This window comes from Corylus avellana, chromosome ca7 (assembly GCF_901000735.1).
Source record: "Corylus avellana chromosome ca7, CavTom2PMs-1.0".
Lineage (NCBI taxonomy): Eukaryota > Viridiplantae > Streptophyta > Magnoliopsida > Fagales > Betulaceae > Corylus > Corylus avellana.
Window position 1 is genome coordinate 27,974,826 of NC_081547.1, and position 18,374 is coordinate 27,993,199.

At 35.8% G+C, this 18,374-nt stretch overlaps 3 protein-coding genes across 3 annotated transcripts; 2 read left to right on the forward strand and 1 right to left on the reverse strand.

The window, feature by feature from the left end:
- Positions 1-1,001: 1,001 nt before the first annotated feature.
- On the reverse strand, positions 1,002-2,411 carry LOC132186140 (eukaryotic translation initiation factor 3 subunit G-like). The gene has a single exon (XM_059599967.1). It carries the CDS (start codon positions 2,292-2,294, stop codon positions 1,836-1,838), a length of 459 nt encoding a protein of 152 aa, XP_059455950.1. The 5' UTR covers positions 2,295-2,411; the 3' UTR covers positions 1,002-1,835.
- A 6,795-nt stretch (positions 2,412-9,206) lies between these two features.
- Positions 9,207-13,141, forward strand: LOC132187268 (mannose-1-phosphate guanylyltransferase 1). Its single transcript, XM_059601533.1, has 5 exons — positions 9,207-9,495; positions 11,151-11,283; positions 11,608-11,670; positions 11,789-12,028; positions 12,120-13,141. The coding sequence occupies exons 2-5, from the start codon at positions 11,173-11,175 to the stop codon at positions 12,789-12,791; spliced, it is 1,086 nt and encodes a 361-aa protein (XP_059457516.1). The 5' UTR covers positions 9,207-9,495; positions 11,151-11,172; the 3' UTR covers positions 12,792-13,141.
- Positions 13,142-16,180: 3,039 nt separating this feature from the next.
- On the forward strand, positions 16,181-18,303 carry LOC132187410 (uncharacterized protein At2g39795, mitochondrial-like). The gene is made up of 3 exons (XM_059601712.1): positions 16,181-16,507; positions 17,435-17,766; positions 17,865-18,303. The coding sequence occupies exons 1-3, from the start codon at positions 16,241-16,243 to the stop codon at positions 18,022-18,024; spliced, it is 759 nt and encodes a 252-aa protein (XP_059457695.1). The 5' UTR covers positions 16,181-16,240; the 3' UTR covers positions 18,025-18,303.
- Positions 18,304-18,374: the final 71 nt, after the last annotated feature.

Sequence of the window (18,374 nt, forward strand, 5' to 3'; positions counted from 1 at the left end):
ATTGTTTCCTAAACCACCATGTCAAAGCAAACATTGGGATAGAAAATCCTTATTCCTTATTGGATTGTGAATAACAATGCCATACGTCAATACTGAGTAATGCTAATACAATTACTCATCAATACCAGATATCCCTTGGGACATAATTGTTTCTTTACATGTAAATGCAATAGTATGGTGCCTATTATGACCAGGGTTCGGACTTCATGTAGACAACAAGTAGCTAATTATATGCTAATTTAAGTTCATGAGAAAAAAAAATTAGCTTCCACATACAACTTCAGGAACATGATCTTTATGCCTATCCATAAGTAGTGAGAGCAAGCTTGGTTCTCTGGCGCCTGGCTATTTCCAACTGGTTTAAGGTAGACCAAAGGATGAAGGTTTATAACCACAAAAGGAATGATGCACGGTAGGTCATAGTTTCATTACACGCCCAAGCCATATGAAAATGAGAGAGCGTGTCAAAAGAAAATAATATCAAATCCACAAGTCATGAACCCAAAGCCTCAAGGCCTGGGCCAATGGCAGAGCCAAAAATTCATCTTTGGTGGGGATGAACTAAAATAATAAAATATAATCACGATAATTTTTTTTTGTTCTCTTTATATAATATGCTTTTATTATATATAAAAATATGATATGTCAATTCATAATATATGTATCACAAAAAGTATATCTATCAAACTTCATAAATATGTGCCAAGATTGATATATCAGTAAGGTAACATGGAGGCACTAGGACAAAAACAAAAAAAACAAAAGAACCAAAAACAAAGTGCCTAAAATTGCAACCTGCTTTCTTTCATTCATTGTTTCATTGGATGTCAAATTTATTTGTGTTGTATATACTATACAGCTCAGATACATGGATGGTCACCTCAATAAAATTTGTAAAACAAGTTAAAAATACATTTTTCATTTGACCACATTGAAATGGATTTTTTAGAAAAAAAATTTTAAAAAAACTTTAATTTCTATAATAATATATCACAATCACATCTATGTAGTTTTTACTGCAATTGAACTAAATTTCTTATTCATCAACTCTCTCAGCAAATAGAGAAGTACTTAAGAACTTTAAAAGGCAGGTGCCCCATGGGCTATAATCGAGCATTGTTTAAATGGTATATTTGGGCTTCAACCCATTATAAGACCCACAATTAAAGTACAACAATTGCAGATACAAAGGACAAAGTGTTATTTGTTAAAGTGACAAAACTCACAGTGACAGCATAAAAATTAAAGAGAGAAGACAAAACAAGATTTGATTGTAACCTCTTCCACTGGCCTGGGCAAACATAAAATCACTGAAAAAGACCCACCAACCATAGAGAAAGAGAAGCCATCTGGTTTCTTAGTTTTGCTTAATTCTAACCACCAATAGTTAAATTTTCATAGCCACAATACAAGTCATTGAAGGTAGCAACAGCAGATATTTCTAAGTCTACAATACAATGAATCTACTATGTTCAGCACAGTGTAGAGTTTGTCTTAAAAGGTCATAGATTTCTTTCCAGAAGATTGTCCATTCATACTAAGCGACTATAAGATCCTAAATTAGCTACAAGCTTAGACACAGAGAAACCAAGACAATCCTAAAGTTTGTGAATTTTCCGATGCTTAGATTTTTAATCAATTGAGACCCTTGGAAACCAAAGCTCCATGAGCTATTCTAATTCAACCATTTTGCTTAGTTTAGATGAATGCTCACAATTCACTCACAAGGGGAAAAAAAAAACGAATTTTGCGTTTCTAAAAATCCAAAACACCTTTAAAATACATATTTTTCAGATCTCGTTTTCATTCACATTCCTCAGCAACCAAACAGAAAATCAAATTAAGCAAATCAAAACCACAAATATGAACACATGAAAACACACGTAAAGAGAGAGAGAGAGAGAGAGAGAGAGAGAGAGAGAACCAGGAGCCCTGGGGCGCTCAAGAAGGATCTCCTCGGTGGAGACCATGGTGAGTCGGCTACCAACGTCCTCACGAACCGCGTCGCCGAACTTGGGCCAGGACCGGCGCTCCACTGCCCGTTTGCTCAGCTGGGCCTTAGCGAGCTTCCGGACCCGGGTCGTGGTCGTGATCTTGACCTTGTTTCCGTCTTCGTCGAACTTGTACTCGATCACTTTCTTGATTCCGTTCTCGTCCGGACCGATTATTTGGCGAGGCGGGAGCAGGAAGTCCAAGTCCTCACCGTCGTCCTCATCGAGCTCTCCCCACCGGACCTTGCTCGGTTGGGTCGTCGGGTTCGGGCCCGGAGCTGAAACGAATTTGTCGAGCGCCATGGTTTGTGGATGTGAGCGTGTGTCCTATGGTGGCTTTGGAGACGAGGGTTTGCAACTTTGCACGAAAACGCAAAGGATATGAGAAGAACTGAAAAACACTGAAAGACTCTGGGTATTCGGCTTGTAATACAAATGGGCTCCTCTTTGTTTCTTTTGGTGGGCGGGCTGGCTATGTTAACCTTTATTATTAATTTGAGTTGGGCTTTTCAAGCGAAGTCTTGCATGGGCCATATCTTTTTTTTTTTTTTTGGGTTGGCTGTGTGACGAGAGCCATGTTGGTTTGATAAAACAGCTTTCTTGAATATGGATCTCGAAGATGAGGTTTACACGCCAAATCTTGAATGTTTGATGTGTCATTTTAAATACAAGTTAGGAATAGAATTTCATCATATTTATTAATTTTTAGAACACTTTAATCCAAAATTATTTAAAATAAGCTCAACAAATAGGCACAAAAAGGCCTAAAACACCTCAAAAAGCCTATATATAAAAAAAAATTATTATTATTATTTTTTTTAAAAAAAAAGGATTATAAAACTGCAAATAACTGTTAACAGCTTGTGCACCCTAATGATAAGCTCTACATTAGTTTAATATTCATATCTTAATAAAAAATATGGTATCCATTGCATTTCTTTACAACTTTTACTAAATTTCTCTTGTAAACTAATGTGCCCGTCCACATTTTATTAAAAATAAAATAAAAAAAATAGCACCACATAGATTGTCACGTAACAATTCACATTTTAGTAACTAGGGTGATACATGTCACATAAATTGACACATCAAATTTATAAAAAGCTTATAATAAAAACTATAATATCCCTAAAAACACTAGCTCATTTACGTCACAAAAATAAAATAGAGCGTTGAAATGAAAAAATGTTATAGAATTCTAAAGTAGTCGAAACACACCGAACATAGATAAACTCGAATATTCGACATCCCACGAGGAATTTCAACATAGTTAGTGGTCAAAGAACAGAATAATTAAGACAAAACAGTTCGGATACAAGATTAATCAAAGCGGTTGATCTGTTACAATCCCGTGGAAAAGGCACATTAGTGGGAAAAAAAAAACTGCTTAGAAAGGTGGCTTGTCCAGTCGTCCCTAATTATTTGATAGTCGATGAAAAATAAAAACTCAAAGGTAGGTGATGATGGAAAGTTAAGCCTAAAAGTCTTATTGTTCAACCTCGGCCCACAGAGTGGCCTCCCACTGCACGTAGACTGCTCTTGCTTCATCCACCTTTCCGGTTTCAAAAACTTGCGCAGAAAGCACAGCTGACTAATTTATCAGGGTTAGCCAATTTTACAAGATAAATGCTAAAATTACACTTTTATCCTATCACGTTAATGTGACAGTGCTAATCAGTTTTCAGATTAGTCCTTATTGAAGCCTTATTGACACTATTACATTGAGATTTGAGAGTGCTTTATATATATAGGTCTTTATTTACTGTCAGCAGTAACGATCCACCACATCAACACAAAATATTCTTATTTGTTTTTATCTTTTTTGTTTGTCGATCGTTGTCTTCTGAGAGTGTATGGCGCAGTAGTTTGTTATTCTTTTGCTTTTGTTGAGTGTTTTTTATAAATTTCTTACATGTAAAAGAAAACTAAAATAAAACGACCACTGCTGTGGTCGGATGATAAGCCACCGCATAATGAATTGGTCAGAGTTGTCTTGGCTGTTTCGTCAAGCATCCTAATGAGAGTTGACAGCTTTGCGCACCACATGAAGATAGGAGAACCTTTATAAGCTTCTTATACAAAAGGTGACTCTTTTTTTTTTCTTTTAATAATAAATACTATTTTTCATAATGTGTATGAAATTGTTGAAACTTTATTTCAGAATCTAAGCTTGTTAATTATTATTATTATTATTATTATTATTTTTGTTATTTACTGTTAGAAATTTGTTGACATAGCCGTTCAAGGCAAAAGGCATTAAATCTAGTAATTTTGGGAAGAAGAAATTTTTATTTTAAATTGGATTGGAGAAAATTTATTTAATTTAGTATATTAAACTAATATTTGTTCTTAGAACATGTGATTTTTATATGTATTTAAAAAAAAAAAAAAAAGCGTGTGATAATTAAAAATGTACGTGAGAATTACAGTACTCCATAAGGACATATGCCAGTATGAATTCTTTCCAGTCTAATTTAGAGAAAAATTTCATTTCATTCATATACTGTAAATTTTCAACCAAACCTAACAATCATATTCAACTTGTTATAAACATCCACCAAAAGAAGAAACAAAAAAGAAAGAGTGTGTCGTCAAGCACCAAAATGAGGCTAAAAGGAGAACAATGGTTAGAAAAGCCAAACGAGGGCCCGACAAAATCACCTTTGATGCTTAAGTTATTAAAGATAAGAAGGAAATCAAATTGACAGAGTATAAGGGTATTATGAATGCATATTCAGCAAAGGGTTCTTCCCTCCTTATATAGGCTTGTTGTTCCCATCTCTCTTTTGTAAAGGTCTGGAGTCTCCTACTCAAATTTTGTTAAAGGCGTAAGTGATGGAGTGAGAAAGTTGTTACCGGCGAATATTGTGGGAGGTTTGAAGCACGGGAAAGGCGTTATCTGCCTTAGCAAAAAGGGTAATCAATTAAGGCTGGTCCCTTCTTCTTAGCCCAGGTTTATGTTGGTAGGTTGTCAAATCCCATGGCGAACGAGCCCTTCGACAAGCGAATCTTATGAGTTTTCGGTAAAGGAAGATATCGAGGCGTTTGGGCTCGAGGGGCCCTGTGAAAGGGTACACTAATAACTCTCTTTTTTTGAGTTCAGTGTGACTGGGTACACCAATAACTCTCAAATTCTCTAAACTAACTTAACTATGCGTTGGTATTAAAAAATAAAAAAAAAAATCATTTGCAGTAATGCTACCCCTTCACTGTCATGGTCTAACGACTCTAACCCCATATAGAAAGTAGAAACATCATATTGTGCTTTTGGCTCCTCGAAGACTTGCAGATTAGGAGATAAACTAAAGGGTGCCTTTTGACCCTCATTAAGCCAATTAGAAAACAAGAAAAGGTTGTCTAGATTGTTTTGACCCCCCTATTCTTTTTGACGAGGTTCGAAAAGTGTTTATTATTACTTCAAATCTTTCTCTCTTTTTTTTTGAGTGAATTATAAATTTAAATCATTACGTCTCATTGACATGGCTACCCCATATTATAATCGCACTCATAAAAGTAAGGTTTCTAATTTTAGGCCGCCCAATGTCTTAGAGGAAGAGCAAACCAAATCTATGTCTTGCTATGTTGTCAAAGGGGACGTCCAAAGGTCAACACGTATGTTTAGGCTTTTTCCAATTGAAGAAAGTTTTCCAATAATTTCTTGTTAAGTGAATTAAATTGGCACGTGTTTAAAACGCACATGAGAATTAAGTGTTTTTTTTTTTTTTACCTCTCACGTGTATTTTTAATAGAGTATGTAGCGTGTAAATCACATGCATTTTAGTCATATGTCAATTTAATAGACTTAGTTATAAAAAATTTCTCAAACTAAATTTAGAATAAAAGTTTATCCTTTGCAATTTTGCATGTTACGGCATGTGAGGATCAATTTCATGATTCAAGTTTAATTTTCACAAATCTAATAATGAATATATTGACACATAATGAATACAATGTCATGTCATTTAAAATTAAATAATAAAACGCTATATACCTCATTAACTTTACAAATTCAATAGTTGATCTATTGAATTTGTAAAAAAAATATGGGTCAAATATAAAGAACTCTTAACATTTCTCTGCTGCTCTATAGCCTAGACCACAGTCATTTTTTGACGGTGTCTTAAGTGATTATTCTCTGTTCTTGAACCATTCAAGGGTGGATTTTCTAGCGAAAAGAAAAGAAAAATTTTAAAAAAAATTTTTTTTTTTTTTAAAAAAAAACAAAATTAGCTGTAATTCACGTTATTAGACTTGAACTTGATCCGGATTAGAATTTTTATTGATATCACATTAAAACAAATATTATGGTCTTTCCTAGCAGAATATCTATGTGGAATATTCTGCTATACTGACATATTTGGTGCAACTTGCGAGTTCCAATATTACATCTTTACCCTGTGAAAATACGAGAATAATACAAATGCAAGAAAGGGACAAAGGGTACTTGGTCCCTCTCAGAAATAAAACTTATAAAAGAAAGAGCCCTGGGTCCAGAATACATTAAAAAAACGAAGTGCTTTCTTGTATGGTTACACTAAAAAAATCAAAATGACTTTTTTATTATTATTTTTAGGCTCCGTCTACTTTGACGTAAAATGATTTACAAAAAATGATTTCCGTATTTTACGGTGTTTACTTCGACGTAAAATAGTGATCAATGAAAAATATTTTCATTTTTATCGAAAATTCTTCTTTAATTTTCGAAAAATGGTTTACGGTTTTGAAAACCGTAAACCATTTTCCGACTATGAGCATCTCATTTTTAAATTGATGGACCTTGCCAAGACCCGCCCAAAACCTCATCGGGACTTGACTGGGTCCCACCCAGGACTTGACTGGGACCCGCTCGGGACCTAATCGGACTTGCCCGGGACCTGACCAGGACCCTTCCGGGACTTGATCGGAACCCGCCCAGGACCTGCCCGGGACTTGATCGGAACCTGCCCGGGACTCGCCCAAGACCTGCCTGAAACTTGACCGGGACCCGCTCGGGCCTTGCTTGGAACCCCGACGGGACCCGCCCAGGACATGACTGAGACTTGCACAGGACCCACCGGGGACTTGCCTAGGACCTAACCGAGACTCGCCCAGGACTTGCTCGGGACCCCCGGGGGACCCACTCGGGACTTGACTAAAACCTGACCAAGACTTGCCCAAGACTCGCCCGGGACCCGCGCCGGGACCTAACCGAGACCCGCCCGGGACCTGCCCGAGACTTGACCGAAACCCGTCCGAGACCCACCTGGGACTTGCCCAGGACCCCGGCGGGACCCGCCCAGAACTTAATCGGGACCCGCTCGAGACTTGCCCTGGATCCGCCCTGGACTTAACCAAGACCCGCTCGGGACTTGACCGAACCTGCACGGGACCTAACCGGGACCCGCCGGGACTTAACCGAGACCCACCCAAGACTTGCCTGGGACCCGCCTGAAACTTGACCGGACCTGCCCAAGACCCGCTCGGGACTTGCCCGGTCAAGTCTCGGGCAGGTCCCGAGCAAGTCCTCGGCGGGTCTCGGTTAAGTCCCGGTGGGTCCTGGGCGGGTTCCGGTCAAGACCTGACGGAGTCTTGGGTAAGTCCCGGGCGGGTCCCGGTCAAGTCCCAGGTAGGTCTCGGCAGGGACCTTATTGGAAAAAATAAAATAAAATAAAATAAAAAAAAAAGATATTAAAAAAAATTTATTTTCTGCATGCAAGGTAAACGTCGTAAAATGTTTTCGACAGAAAATATTTTCAGGAAAAATGGTTTTTTTGAAAATATTTTACGAAGAAAACCATTTTACGTCGAAGTAAACGGAGCTTTAATTACATAAAAATTAGTAATGCTACTATGATACTATCTTTTTACATCTCGAGTACAAATCTTTTTTAAATTAATCATCAAATCCTTAAATTTAAGTTAATCAAATCTTCATCAAATATCTAAATTTAGGTTAATCTAAATACATTATAACATTCAGCTACTTACAAAATAAAAATAAAATCCACTTCCAGTATATAGGATTAACAGGTGTACAAGTGGAGCAGTTATTAACCGCTAACCACTACTAATCACTAACTACATAACTGGACAACCGCATAACCGCAAGTAACAGTAACTGGATAACTGTGTAACCGCTTAATTCGATTGTGGTTGAATTGAGAAAAAAAAAAAAAAAAAAGGGTTAATAATCGGATAACAGGTAATATATTTTAAAAATAATTTTTTTAAAAAATAGTAATTAAAACCTAAATCTTTATAACATGTATTGAAGTTGTATAATCAGTACAAGATATATATTAAATACATCTCAATGAGACATACCAGATTGGTACAAGATATCTAAATTTTCTTTATTTGATAGATGCATGTGTTGACAATAATAGTGTATAGATGAGGGTTTTATTGTTTTTATTGTTTTTATTATTTTTAATTTTTAACCGTATATAGATGCAGGGTTGCTCACTTTTTTTCTTTTTCATTTTAATTTTATTATCCCATTATCTTACATTTATTTTTTCTTCCAAAATGCAATTGAGTTTTTCTGCTATCTGTTGCTATGGCCTATGAGAGATCCAAATGATAAATAAAAGATATAGAAATAGTCTTCACATCTTATTGTGAGCTTTATTCCTGAAAGTGGAGGATTAAGATCTCCTAAGCAGTAAGCACGAACTTAATTGTGAGTTCACTGAGCTTCATGATGATAAATTGTTGTAATTACTAACACCAGCCTTCTAAACCAAGGCTTGTTTTATTTTATGTGGATTTATATTTATTTTAATATGCGGTTATTTCAACAAAAAATAAAATAAAAAAAAATAGTTAAATAATTTATGGCTAAAAAAAAGTGTGTTTTAATTTTTTATAAAAGTGGTTATCAGTTAATAATTGGCTTTTAATAATCGTATAACAGCTAGTTACGGTTTTTTTAGAAATAAATAATTACCTAAAATGATTAGGCTTGCCTTTAAGAAAAAATAACCGCAACGCCAACGAGAATGGATTGCAATACCTTTACTTTCTAGAATCCGTCCAATTTCGGCCTGGCACGAGTCACGACCCATACTGGTGCCAGTACTAATTTATCCTCAACGGGAAGCAGCCAAAATCCGAAACAACCCCGAAACTACGCTCGCCAAACAAAGCCTTACCCAAAGCCAACGTGACCGGTTTCTTTAGCCACTCAAAAGCCTAATTCAATAAATTCTTTATTTGAAACCAGCCAAACACCACGTTAGTTTATTATTTTAATATTTATCTGAAATCGCGATCCGTTTATATTAGCGCGCGTATCTTCTATATATACCCATCAAACCTGACATCAATCAACGCCCTTCTTCGCTCAGCTCAGAGTCTCAGAAGTCAGAACCTCACCGACGGTATCGACCGTTGGTGTGTGTTAGAAAAAAAAAAAAAAAAAAAAAAAAAAGAGCGCGAGCAACTCACTGTGTCGACTCAGTTCTGACTCGCGCGGATCTCGAGCTTAGACTCGGTTCGAGGTCGCGATCCGGTGAAATCAAAGGTAAATTGCACGTTGACTCTGTCGGATCCGTGCTTTAGTTGATGATTTCAATGGTGCTTTGAGATCTGTTATACAGCGTCGTTTGGTTGGTTTTGAGAGATTTTATTGTGGATACGAAGGTTAATTTTAACAATGTGGTTCGAATATGATTTCCGGTTGAGTTGTAAATTACTGGCGTTGATTGTTTTGATTTCCTATTTTGTAGTTTTTTTAATGAATTTTGGTGCAGAATTTGAGTTCATTTTCATTTGCACAATGAGTTACTTGAATTGAGTTTGCGTATTTTATCAGATCTGGTTATGATATAGCTACTGTTCAGACTTTTGGTTGATTGATTTATGGTGTTTGTAATTAAGAGTTCCAATTGTGCGTGCAAGAAATAATTCTGTCAAAGTTCTTGTCTTTGTCTCATCAGGATGCGAAGTTTTAGTTTGATCTCTGTTTATTTGTTACCTGATTGAATTTAGTTTTCACACTTCAAATCATGCTCTGAACGTGGCCTTAATTGAGGATTATGATGCTTGTAGCTGATCCCAACCCATAGTAAATAAGGTTTTGTTGACTTGAAAGGTAAGACCACGTTTCATTTGGCAGGACCCTTATTTTATCAGAACAAGGATTTGTTGAAATGAATAACGAAACAAGATTCGGGTAGCCTACCCTTGTTCGTATAAATAATGATTTTGTTGGGTTGAGGTCCCCACACTACTTTTTTCTTATTTATTTGGAAGCATGTGTTTGTGTGAAATCAATTTTGCTCTGTCGTTTTCTTGAGATATTGAAATTGTTGTTTATTGGGTCAAATGATATTTTCAGGAGTAATCAAAATGATGAAACAAGAATCACTTCGTGTGTAGAAATTAGAATGTTGTAGAAAGCCCCCTTTCAATTGTTTTTGGCTATGAAATTGCTGCATTATAATTCTTCCAATGCTGAAATGCATGAACAATAATATTTTAGGTTTTTGAGGTAATGGGGAAAGGAAAATATATGGACATTTGAAATGGTTCCAACTCTCTGATCCATAAAAGATGTTTAAAATATGTTAAACTATCTGTCATTTACTTGATGCAATAGTTATTTTCCAACTACCTTCTGTTCAGATTCCATGTCCTGTATTGTGATCACAAAATTAAAAGGCATTTTCCTTCTCGTTAAAAGCTCTAGCATGTGGCCTAGCTGAATTTTGTCTTGGTTTCATAATACCACCACATCAGTTGGATGGATTTTCACCTACTGTTGGCAGCAAAATGATTTATTGTATGACGCATGTTTGGATCTTTTGGTTGTTCGGCGATGGCCTGCTTTAAAACTTTTGGGTCGTCTATTTCTAAATTTTGCAATAAACCAGTGTTTTATGTCCCTTCCTCTACCCTAGATTTCGTGTATTCATGTTAACCTCAATTTAAAACCTGTATGCTCAGGTTCAAGAACTTTTCCTATGAGATTACGGTGACCGGTGACTTTTATTGTTATTTTAGATCTACATATGTCAATGCCGAGTTCTGTATGGGTTTTTTTTTTTTTTTTTTTTTTTTGGGGAATGAATATAAATATAGGAGACTATGTGGATTTATCTACTATCCAAACCTTGATTTGCATTCTTTAATAGTCTGTAGCAGATTGTTGTAAGATTCTGACCATGTAATCAACAGGAAAAGCAAGGAGCATATCACAATGAAGGCACTTATTCTCGTTGGAGGGTTTGGGACAAGGCTGAGGCCATTGACACTCAGTTTCCCTAAACCGCTTGTTGATTTTGCTAACAAACCGATGATCCTTCATCAGGTATAACTTTGAGAGAATGCTCTTTCTTATAGAAAGTAATTTGTGTTCTTCTATATTCATATATTGGAAAGGTGCTTATGCATCAATTGGCTTTTAGTATAATTTGTTGATTGCATGCATTCTTTGTGAAGTCTCTTCTGATTTTCATGTTTGGGATTTACAATAGAGAAGCAACTTATTTATGTTAAATTTGTAAATGCAAAGTGCTATGATGTTGAATTATTTCCACCATGCTCCTTTGATATTCTTTCCCCACTTTCCCCCTTCCCTTGGGTTATTTGTCTGTTAACTGTAGGTTGACACGCCTTCTGAATTTTTCCTTAGATTGAGGCTCTTAAGGCTATTGGAGTCAATGAAGTGGTTTTGGCTATCAATTATCAACCAGAGGTAAAGAAACGAGGACTTTCTTCCTACTACAACCCCACAATGCCTGTTTAATGCTGAAGAGATTGATGCAACTAAAAGTTTGGAGAACTACTAATAGTCTTACTCCTTGTTTCTGCAGGTGATGTTGAACTTCTTGAAGGATTTTGAGACAAAGCTAGGGATCAAGATCACTTGCTCACAAGAGACTGAGCCGCTCGGCACTGCTGGTCCTCTGGCTCTTGCTAGGGACAAACTAATAGATGATTCTGGTGAGCCGTTTTTTGTCCTCAACAGTGATGTTATCAGTGAATACCCTCTCAAGGAAATGATTGCATTCCACAAGGCTCATGGAGGAGAAGCTTCCATAATGGTCACCAAGGTAGCACTCAAATATAACATTGCTCTTTCTTGAAGACTTTGTGAAACATGTAGATTAAAATTTCTGAAACTCATTTCTTCTTATCATGCAGGTGGATGAGCCATCAAAATATGGTGTGGTGGTTATGGAACAATCTACTGGGAAAGTTGAGAAATTTGTAGAAAAACCAAAATTATTTGTTGGTAACAAAATCAATGCTGGAATTTACCTTCTGAATCCCTCAGTTCTGGATCGAATTGAACTGAGGCCCACCTCAATTGAGAAAGAGGTCTTTCCAAAGATTGCAGCAGAGAGAAAGCTGTATGCTATGGTGCTACCAGGATTTTGGATGGACATTGGACAACCGAGGGATTACATCACAGGGCTGAGACTCTACCTAGACTCACTGAGAAAGAACTCTCCATCAAAGTTGGCCACTGGCCCCCACATTGTGGGAAATGTTATAGTGGATGAGTCCGCCAAAATTGGCGAGGGATGTCTGATTGGGCCTGATGTTGCAATCGGTCCCGGTTGTGTTGTTGAGTCAGGAGTTAGGCTCTCTCGCTGCACGGTTATGCGGGGAGTCCGTGTCAAGAAGCATGCTTGCATTTCCAGCAGTATCATTGGATGGCACTCAACTGTTGGACAATGGGCCCGTGTCGAGAACATGACCATTCTTGGAGAGGATGTACATGTCTGTGATGAAATTTACAGTAATGGTGGTGTGGTTTTGCCCCACAAAGAGATTAAATCCAGCATTTTGAAGCCAGAGATAGTTATGTAGTCCTTTGTGTTCAGGAAGCACTAAGTTATTCCTTCTGAAATGTGTTTGTTCCTTTTCCCCTCTTTTCTCTTCTCCACCATGTGTAAAAGTCAGTTTTTTTTTTTTTTTTTCAGTTTGAGTGATGTGAGTTAAAAATTTGAAGGTTCAGCAACTTTTATGATGGGCATAAATATCCACATTTGTGTGACTTGTAATCTCTAGTGTATATAGGAATAAATTATTTGTTGGTTTCTCCAGCTTTGTGTAACTCATCAAGATGAGTATTTTATTTGTAACATTTTAAATCAGACGATCGGTGCTTCAATGTTTGTATTCCATATGATATGTTCTTGAAGACCCTTGTGTCGGCAGCATATGTTTGTGAATTCTTCTTTTGGCGAATCCAAAACTAAAACAAACATTTTCCTGGATGGACCTTTACTCTTTCTTTAGCATCTTTACTTGCTGGTAAAGCAAAACTCCAAGTATGGGAAAAAGAACAAGCTTCATGGCTTGTAAATGGTGATGCTTCTGTGACATGCAAGAACACAAGGAGTGAAGAACAAGTATGCGTTAAATTAGAGATCCCTATGATATCTTCTCCTGACCCCTAGACCATCGTATCGTATGATTCCATTATTGTCCAACTTTAGACAAACTAAAAATATAATAAAAAGATGTCAGAAACTTTTGGGCGGTTTTGCCTGCATCCACACTTCACAAAATGGCACCGACAGTTTAAATGGTTTCTAATGCAGCAACTTAGAAACCTTAATAGACTTTTAGGTATTGCTGATAAACATGAAAAATGTGTGGCGTGAGTTGATTAGCTCTCTGAATCTCCCAAGATTTGAAGACAAAGAAAGCTTTAATCACTGATTACTACATTCTTTCGTGAAAATAACAGTTGAGTATAAGAGGGCCCTTTAATACTTTTATTATTTTGATAGCAAGTGGCAGTAAAAAAAACAAAAAAACAAAAAATAAATAAAAAGAAGCCTAAGCAAAATACTGCAGAAGAAACGGAGAAGAGAATGCTTGGCCTACCATGTGAAGTGGAACCTACTCCGCATGATGAACATGTTATTATAAAAGCAACTGTAAAGTATAGAGATTGCAATCAGTGGATATTATTTTAAAAATAAAATTTAAGGGCACGTTTGGTACTCGAAATGAGTATTTTATTAAGAAAATAAATAACTTTTATTAAAAATGGAAGAAGGTTAAATAGAACAATTTTGATGTTAGATTATATGATACTTCTACCCCTTAACGAGAGGATCAAAGCAGCAAAATTTGAGCATATTGTATATTATGAGAAATGATATAAACTATATTTTTATTTTATAACTATCTCGCAAAGCTATCGTGGGAGTGTAATCCCTCGTTTATTAGACGCTTTGATTGTAGTAGTATCGAATGATAATAGTTCAAGAAGTAAAAATTAATAATACAAGAGCAATGTTAAAAATTACATTTTTATCCCATAACTATTTTTATAATGTTGGCTTAGCAGTCACAACTAACTCTTAATCAGTCATTATTTCCTTAAAAAGTTTAAAAAATAATTGATATATACTAGTCATATAACACATATCTCATCCCACGGAATTAGATTTGTGAACATATAAGTAGCGGGTGGGAAAAAGTGGGTTTTGCTTTTGGTTTTGGTTTCTTTTCCCGTTTGGTTCTTGAAATTAGCAAGAGAGATGGACAAATTGCTGAAGCATTCCTTGGCGTATCTAATCTTTGTTGGTTCCATTTTCTCTCGTAATTAAAATATATATATATACAAAAGCGAATTTCAAAAAAAAAAAAAAAAAAAAAAAGATGACAAGAACCTGATTGGAGTTTGCCCTCCTTATATAGTTTTTATTGTGCAAAATGTTTAGGGTATTACTTATAAATTTACGGGACAATTTATATTTTAGGAAAATTAAGTGTCACATGAACTTTACATGGCTATTTACATTTTAGTAACTCATATGGTAATGGTAAGTATCATGTGGACTATCACATCAATTTGTAAATGTGATAAGTATCATGTGAATTGTCACATGACAATTCATATTTTAGTTATTGATATAATAAGTGTCACGTGGACTATCATGTTAGTTTATAATGAACTTTAGTACTTCTATTAATTTCACCATATAGAATTAGGAACATTACAATTTTTAATGTAAATTCTTTGCAAATCAACTAGAAATTAAGATCCCATCAATTATTTGTTTGAATTGCAAATAATTGGAACAATTACTGAGAATATGGATTCTATCAACCATTTGAGGTTATATTTTCAGCGGTGAGGAACTTCCATTAACAAGCTGAAATGTTGTTTTCAGAGAACTCAGACAAATTTTGTGGTAGCAATGACTGTTCCAGCCTAATGCTCTTTCCAAGCCATCTATTAAAATGAGATTCCATCTTATAGCGATGACTGATGAGGTGGTGCCCTGTCCTTGAAAGCACAACCGATTACCGATTTGGACAAGAAATTATCGAAGGCTGTTGACAAACGGGCTTTTGTGAGCCATTGGGGTGTGGCTTGTTAAGATGTTTTTAAATTGATAGATGTTTTTAATTTTAAAATAACATTTTTTTTTAATGATAAATATAAAATATTAACAAATTGATTTAAAAATCATTATTTTCAGTTTTAAGTGCAAAATTCTAATGCAAAATTTGTATTATTGCACGTAAAATGTTATCGATTACTAATAATACAAATTTGTATTCAAAATTACTAATAAAACAAATGCTAATTTGTAGGGACTTTTTAATATTATTTTTAAGGGACCTTGTTTGTTAAAAATATTTTTAATGCTATTTTTAGGAGATCCTATTTCTTAAGAATATTTAAACTATAGCTTTAATTAATCTAATCATGTAGCCGACCTTGTAATCAGACCCAATTGAGCTTTAATTCCTGAATCAAATTCTCATAGTAGAGACAAAACTCCTCAATAACTCACAGACACAAATTTCTTTTAAACTGGTTTTAAGAAAATTTCTTTCAATTTACTCTAATAAGTGACAAGTGTCATTTAACATGTTTGAATTTATTAAAAATTAATGTTTGAGTTTCTAAATTAGTAAAATGACATAACTCTAGTCATTTAGGACACGTGCCAATCTAAATGACATACCTCTAGTCATTTTTAATGGGTCAAACATGAAGCAAGTTTTTTTTCTCCGATAAAAGAGGTGCAAATTGAAGCCTTTCTTTTTTCTTTTTCTTTTTTATTAATTTGTTTTGTATTCACTTAACAAAAGAGAAAGTCTTATTATTATTTTTATTGGAGCTGACATGTAATATTTCAATTGGTTGCCCAAGTCAGTAGCAAATAACAAGCTGTAGATAATTCGAGCCTACCCTTGTATAGAACTTAAAACCCTGAACGCTCCAAAGTCCTTGTTTCCGTGTCCCTAAAACCCTAAAAACCCTTTCTCAGCTGCGACTCAGAGAAATGGCCTTCACTTCCATTATTCGCAAATCGGCTTCTTCTTTCGCTCCACTCGCCGGTAGACTCGTGGGGGTGCAGAGAAATTACCATTCTGCCATTTTCACGGCCATAAACCACGCCAATCTCTCTCGCAGGCCCTCTATGAGAAGCCATTTGGTTCCAAGCCGTCACTACTCGTCGGCTGAGAAGAGGCCGAGTGTTGATGAGACCCTTATTGGGGTGATTACTAAGGATATCGAATTTTTGCAGCAGGCTGATGATCACGATCGGGTGAGTTGTTTTCTATTTATTTTTTTAGTTTATGGGCTGCTTGCTTGTTGAGAAAGTGAGGGAAAACGAAAAGAAATTAAATTTTTTAGAGTTTTTAACTTTTTTATAGATTTCTTTTTGAGAAGATGGAAAAACCCACTTCAATTCTATCATATAGACTATATAGTCGTGTTTGGTCAAGGAAAAATTAATCGCTCGATATCTAGAATTTTAGGAGAAAAGTTTCTGGGTAGTTTGGTTGCTCCAAAAGGAGAGGAATTATAAGAAACGAAGCTTAAAATGCTACGGTTTTATATTTTGGAGATAATACTGGGAATACTTCTGGTTTTGTTTTACTCAAGAGAAAAATTTACCGGTTTGTTAATGTTTATCAATGGACAAACTTTTATATATTGTAGATTATTCGTGGAAATTTCCTTTTATGTGGAAGTCTTTTACTTAGTGATGCTCTACTAAAGTGGTGCTTTCGGATCTTAGCCCACCCTTTTTTTCTTTTTCTCCTTTCAATGAATTTTCTTATACAATACTTCATTGCCCCGCGGCCCTGCCCGCAAGTGTCAGGTCTAAATTCTAATGGGTTACTCGTTTGGTTAATGCCATAACATCGGTTGTTCGACTTCTCACTCAATTGCAGACAGTGTCGTGTATTGAGGTTTACCTTCTTGAGGGGAATAATGCTAGAAATCACTCTTACGCCCCTCTTGTGTCTCTCCAAGAATGAGGTGGCTTCTAAAATCACCATTGGGCTTGTGATTAATCATTATTGAGTTTTGAATGTTGATTTTAGAAGCCACCTCATTCTTGTAGGGACATAAGAATAACTTCTAGAATTACTCTCTTGAAAGGTTCTATGTCATAAAAATAATAATAAAAAAAAAAACCTTCATTGCCCTACTGATAATCGTGATCACTCTTTTTGTTTGATAGGTTGAAACGATTCCAAGTGGTTTTCCTTTTCAAATCGAAGATAATCTAGGACTTCAAACTATAACACTGAAAAGAACGTATCAAGGTGAAGAGATAGAAGTGGAAGTTAACATGCCTTATCTAGTTACTGGGGAAGATAATGATGATCATGATGATGGTGAAAAGGCCAATCAATCTAGCTTGCCACTAGTTGTTAGCGTCTCCAAGAAGGATGCACCTAGTCTAGAGTTTGGTTGCACTGCTTACCCCGATGAAGTTGTGATTGACAGCTTGTCTGTTAAACGTCCAGAAGTTTCTGAGGATGATGTTGCCTATGGGGGCCCTGACTTCAAGTAAGCTTTATTGTTCTCTACTTTGTATATGGTTAATACAATGTAATGGTTTCTCTCTGTTCGCTAATTTATAGGCGTCTTCTCACTGTCTTTTCCAGTGATTTGGATGAGAACCTGCAGAAGGCTTTCCACAAGTATTTAGAGATAAGGGGAATCAAGCCCAGCGCAATTAATTTCTTGCATGAGTACATGATCAACAAGAACAGTAAAGAAGAATTGAATTGGCTCAAGAAACTTAAGAATTTCGTTGAAGCCTGAGCTTGTACTAATGCAGCAACTTTGGTAGCAGAGGACTCATGAATTGTTGCCAAAATCTAATTTTGGGTGGAAAACCTTGTGTTGTCTGAGGGGAGGGTGGCATAAATAGCAGGCTTTTATTGAGAAGTTGATTAAGCTGCGTTTGATATGAAAACGGACGTTCTGTTTGACTTAGAGGCCAATAATTAATTGTTCGGATCTTATAACTCCTGCAGTATCGGATCTTATATCTATCACTAATGCATTTTGGGGCAAAAGATATGAGCTTATACCAGACAATCTCTTCTTTTGGTGTTTGTTTTATTTTATTTGCTGGAAATTTGTGTCGTTGCTAAAATGGAGAAAAACCA

Excerpts from the sequence above, each read along its gene's own strand:
- LOC132186140 (XM_059599967.1), bottom strand. The coding sequence starts at position 2,294 with ATGGCGCTCGACAAATTCGTTTCAGCTCCGGGCCCGAACCCGACGACC.
- LOC132187268 (XM_059601533.1), top strand. The coding sequence starts at position 11,173 with ATGAAGGCACTTATTCTCGTTGGAGGGTTTGGGACAAGGCTGAGGCCA. Across the intron at positions 11,284-11,607 it reads AACCGATGATCCTTCATCAG|ATTGAGGCTCTTAAGGCTAT; the intron begins GTATAACTTTGA and ends ATTTTTCCTTAG. Across the intron at positions 11,671-11,788 it reads CTATCAATTATCAACCAGAG|GTGATGTTGAACTTCTTGAA; the intron begins GTAAAGAAACGA and ends TTGTTTCTGCAG.
- LOC132187410 (XM_059601712.1), top strand. The coding sequence starts at position 16,241 with ATGGCCTTCACTTCCATTATTCGCAAATCGGCTTCTTCTTTCGCTCCA. Across the intron at positions 16,508-17,434 it reads AGGCTGATGATCACGATCGG|GTTGAAACGATTCCAAGTGG; the intron begins GTGAGTTGTTTT and ends TTTGTTTGATAG. Across the intron at positions 17,767-17,864 it reads TATGGGGGCCCTGACTTCAA|TGATTTGGATGAGAACCTGC; the intron begins GTAAGCTTTATT and ends TGTCTTTTCCAG.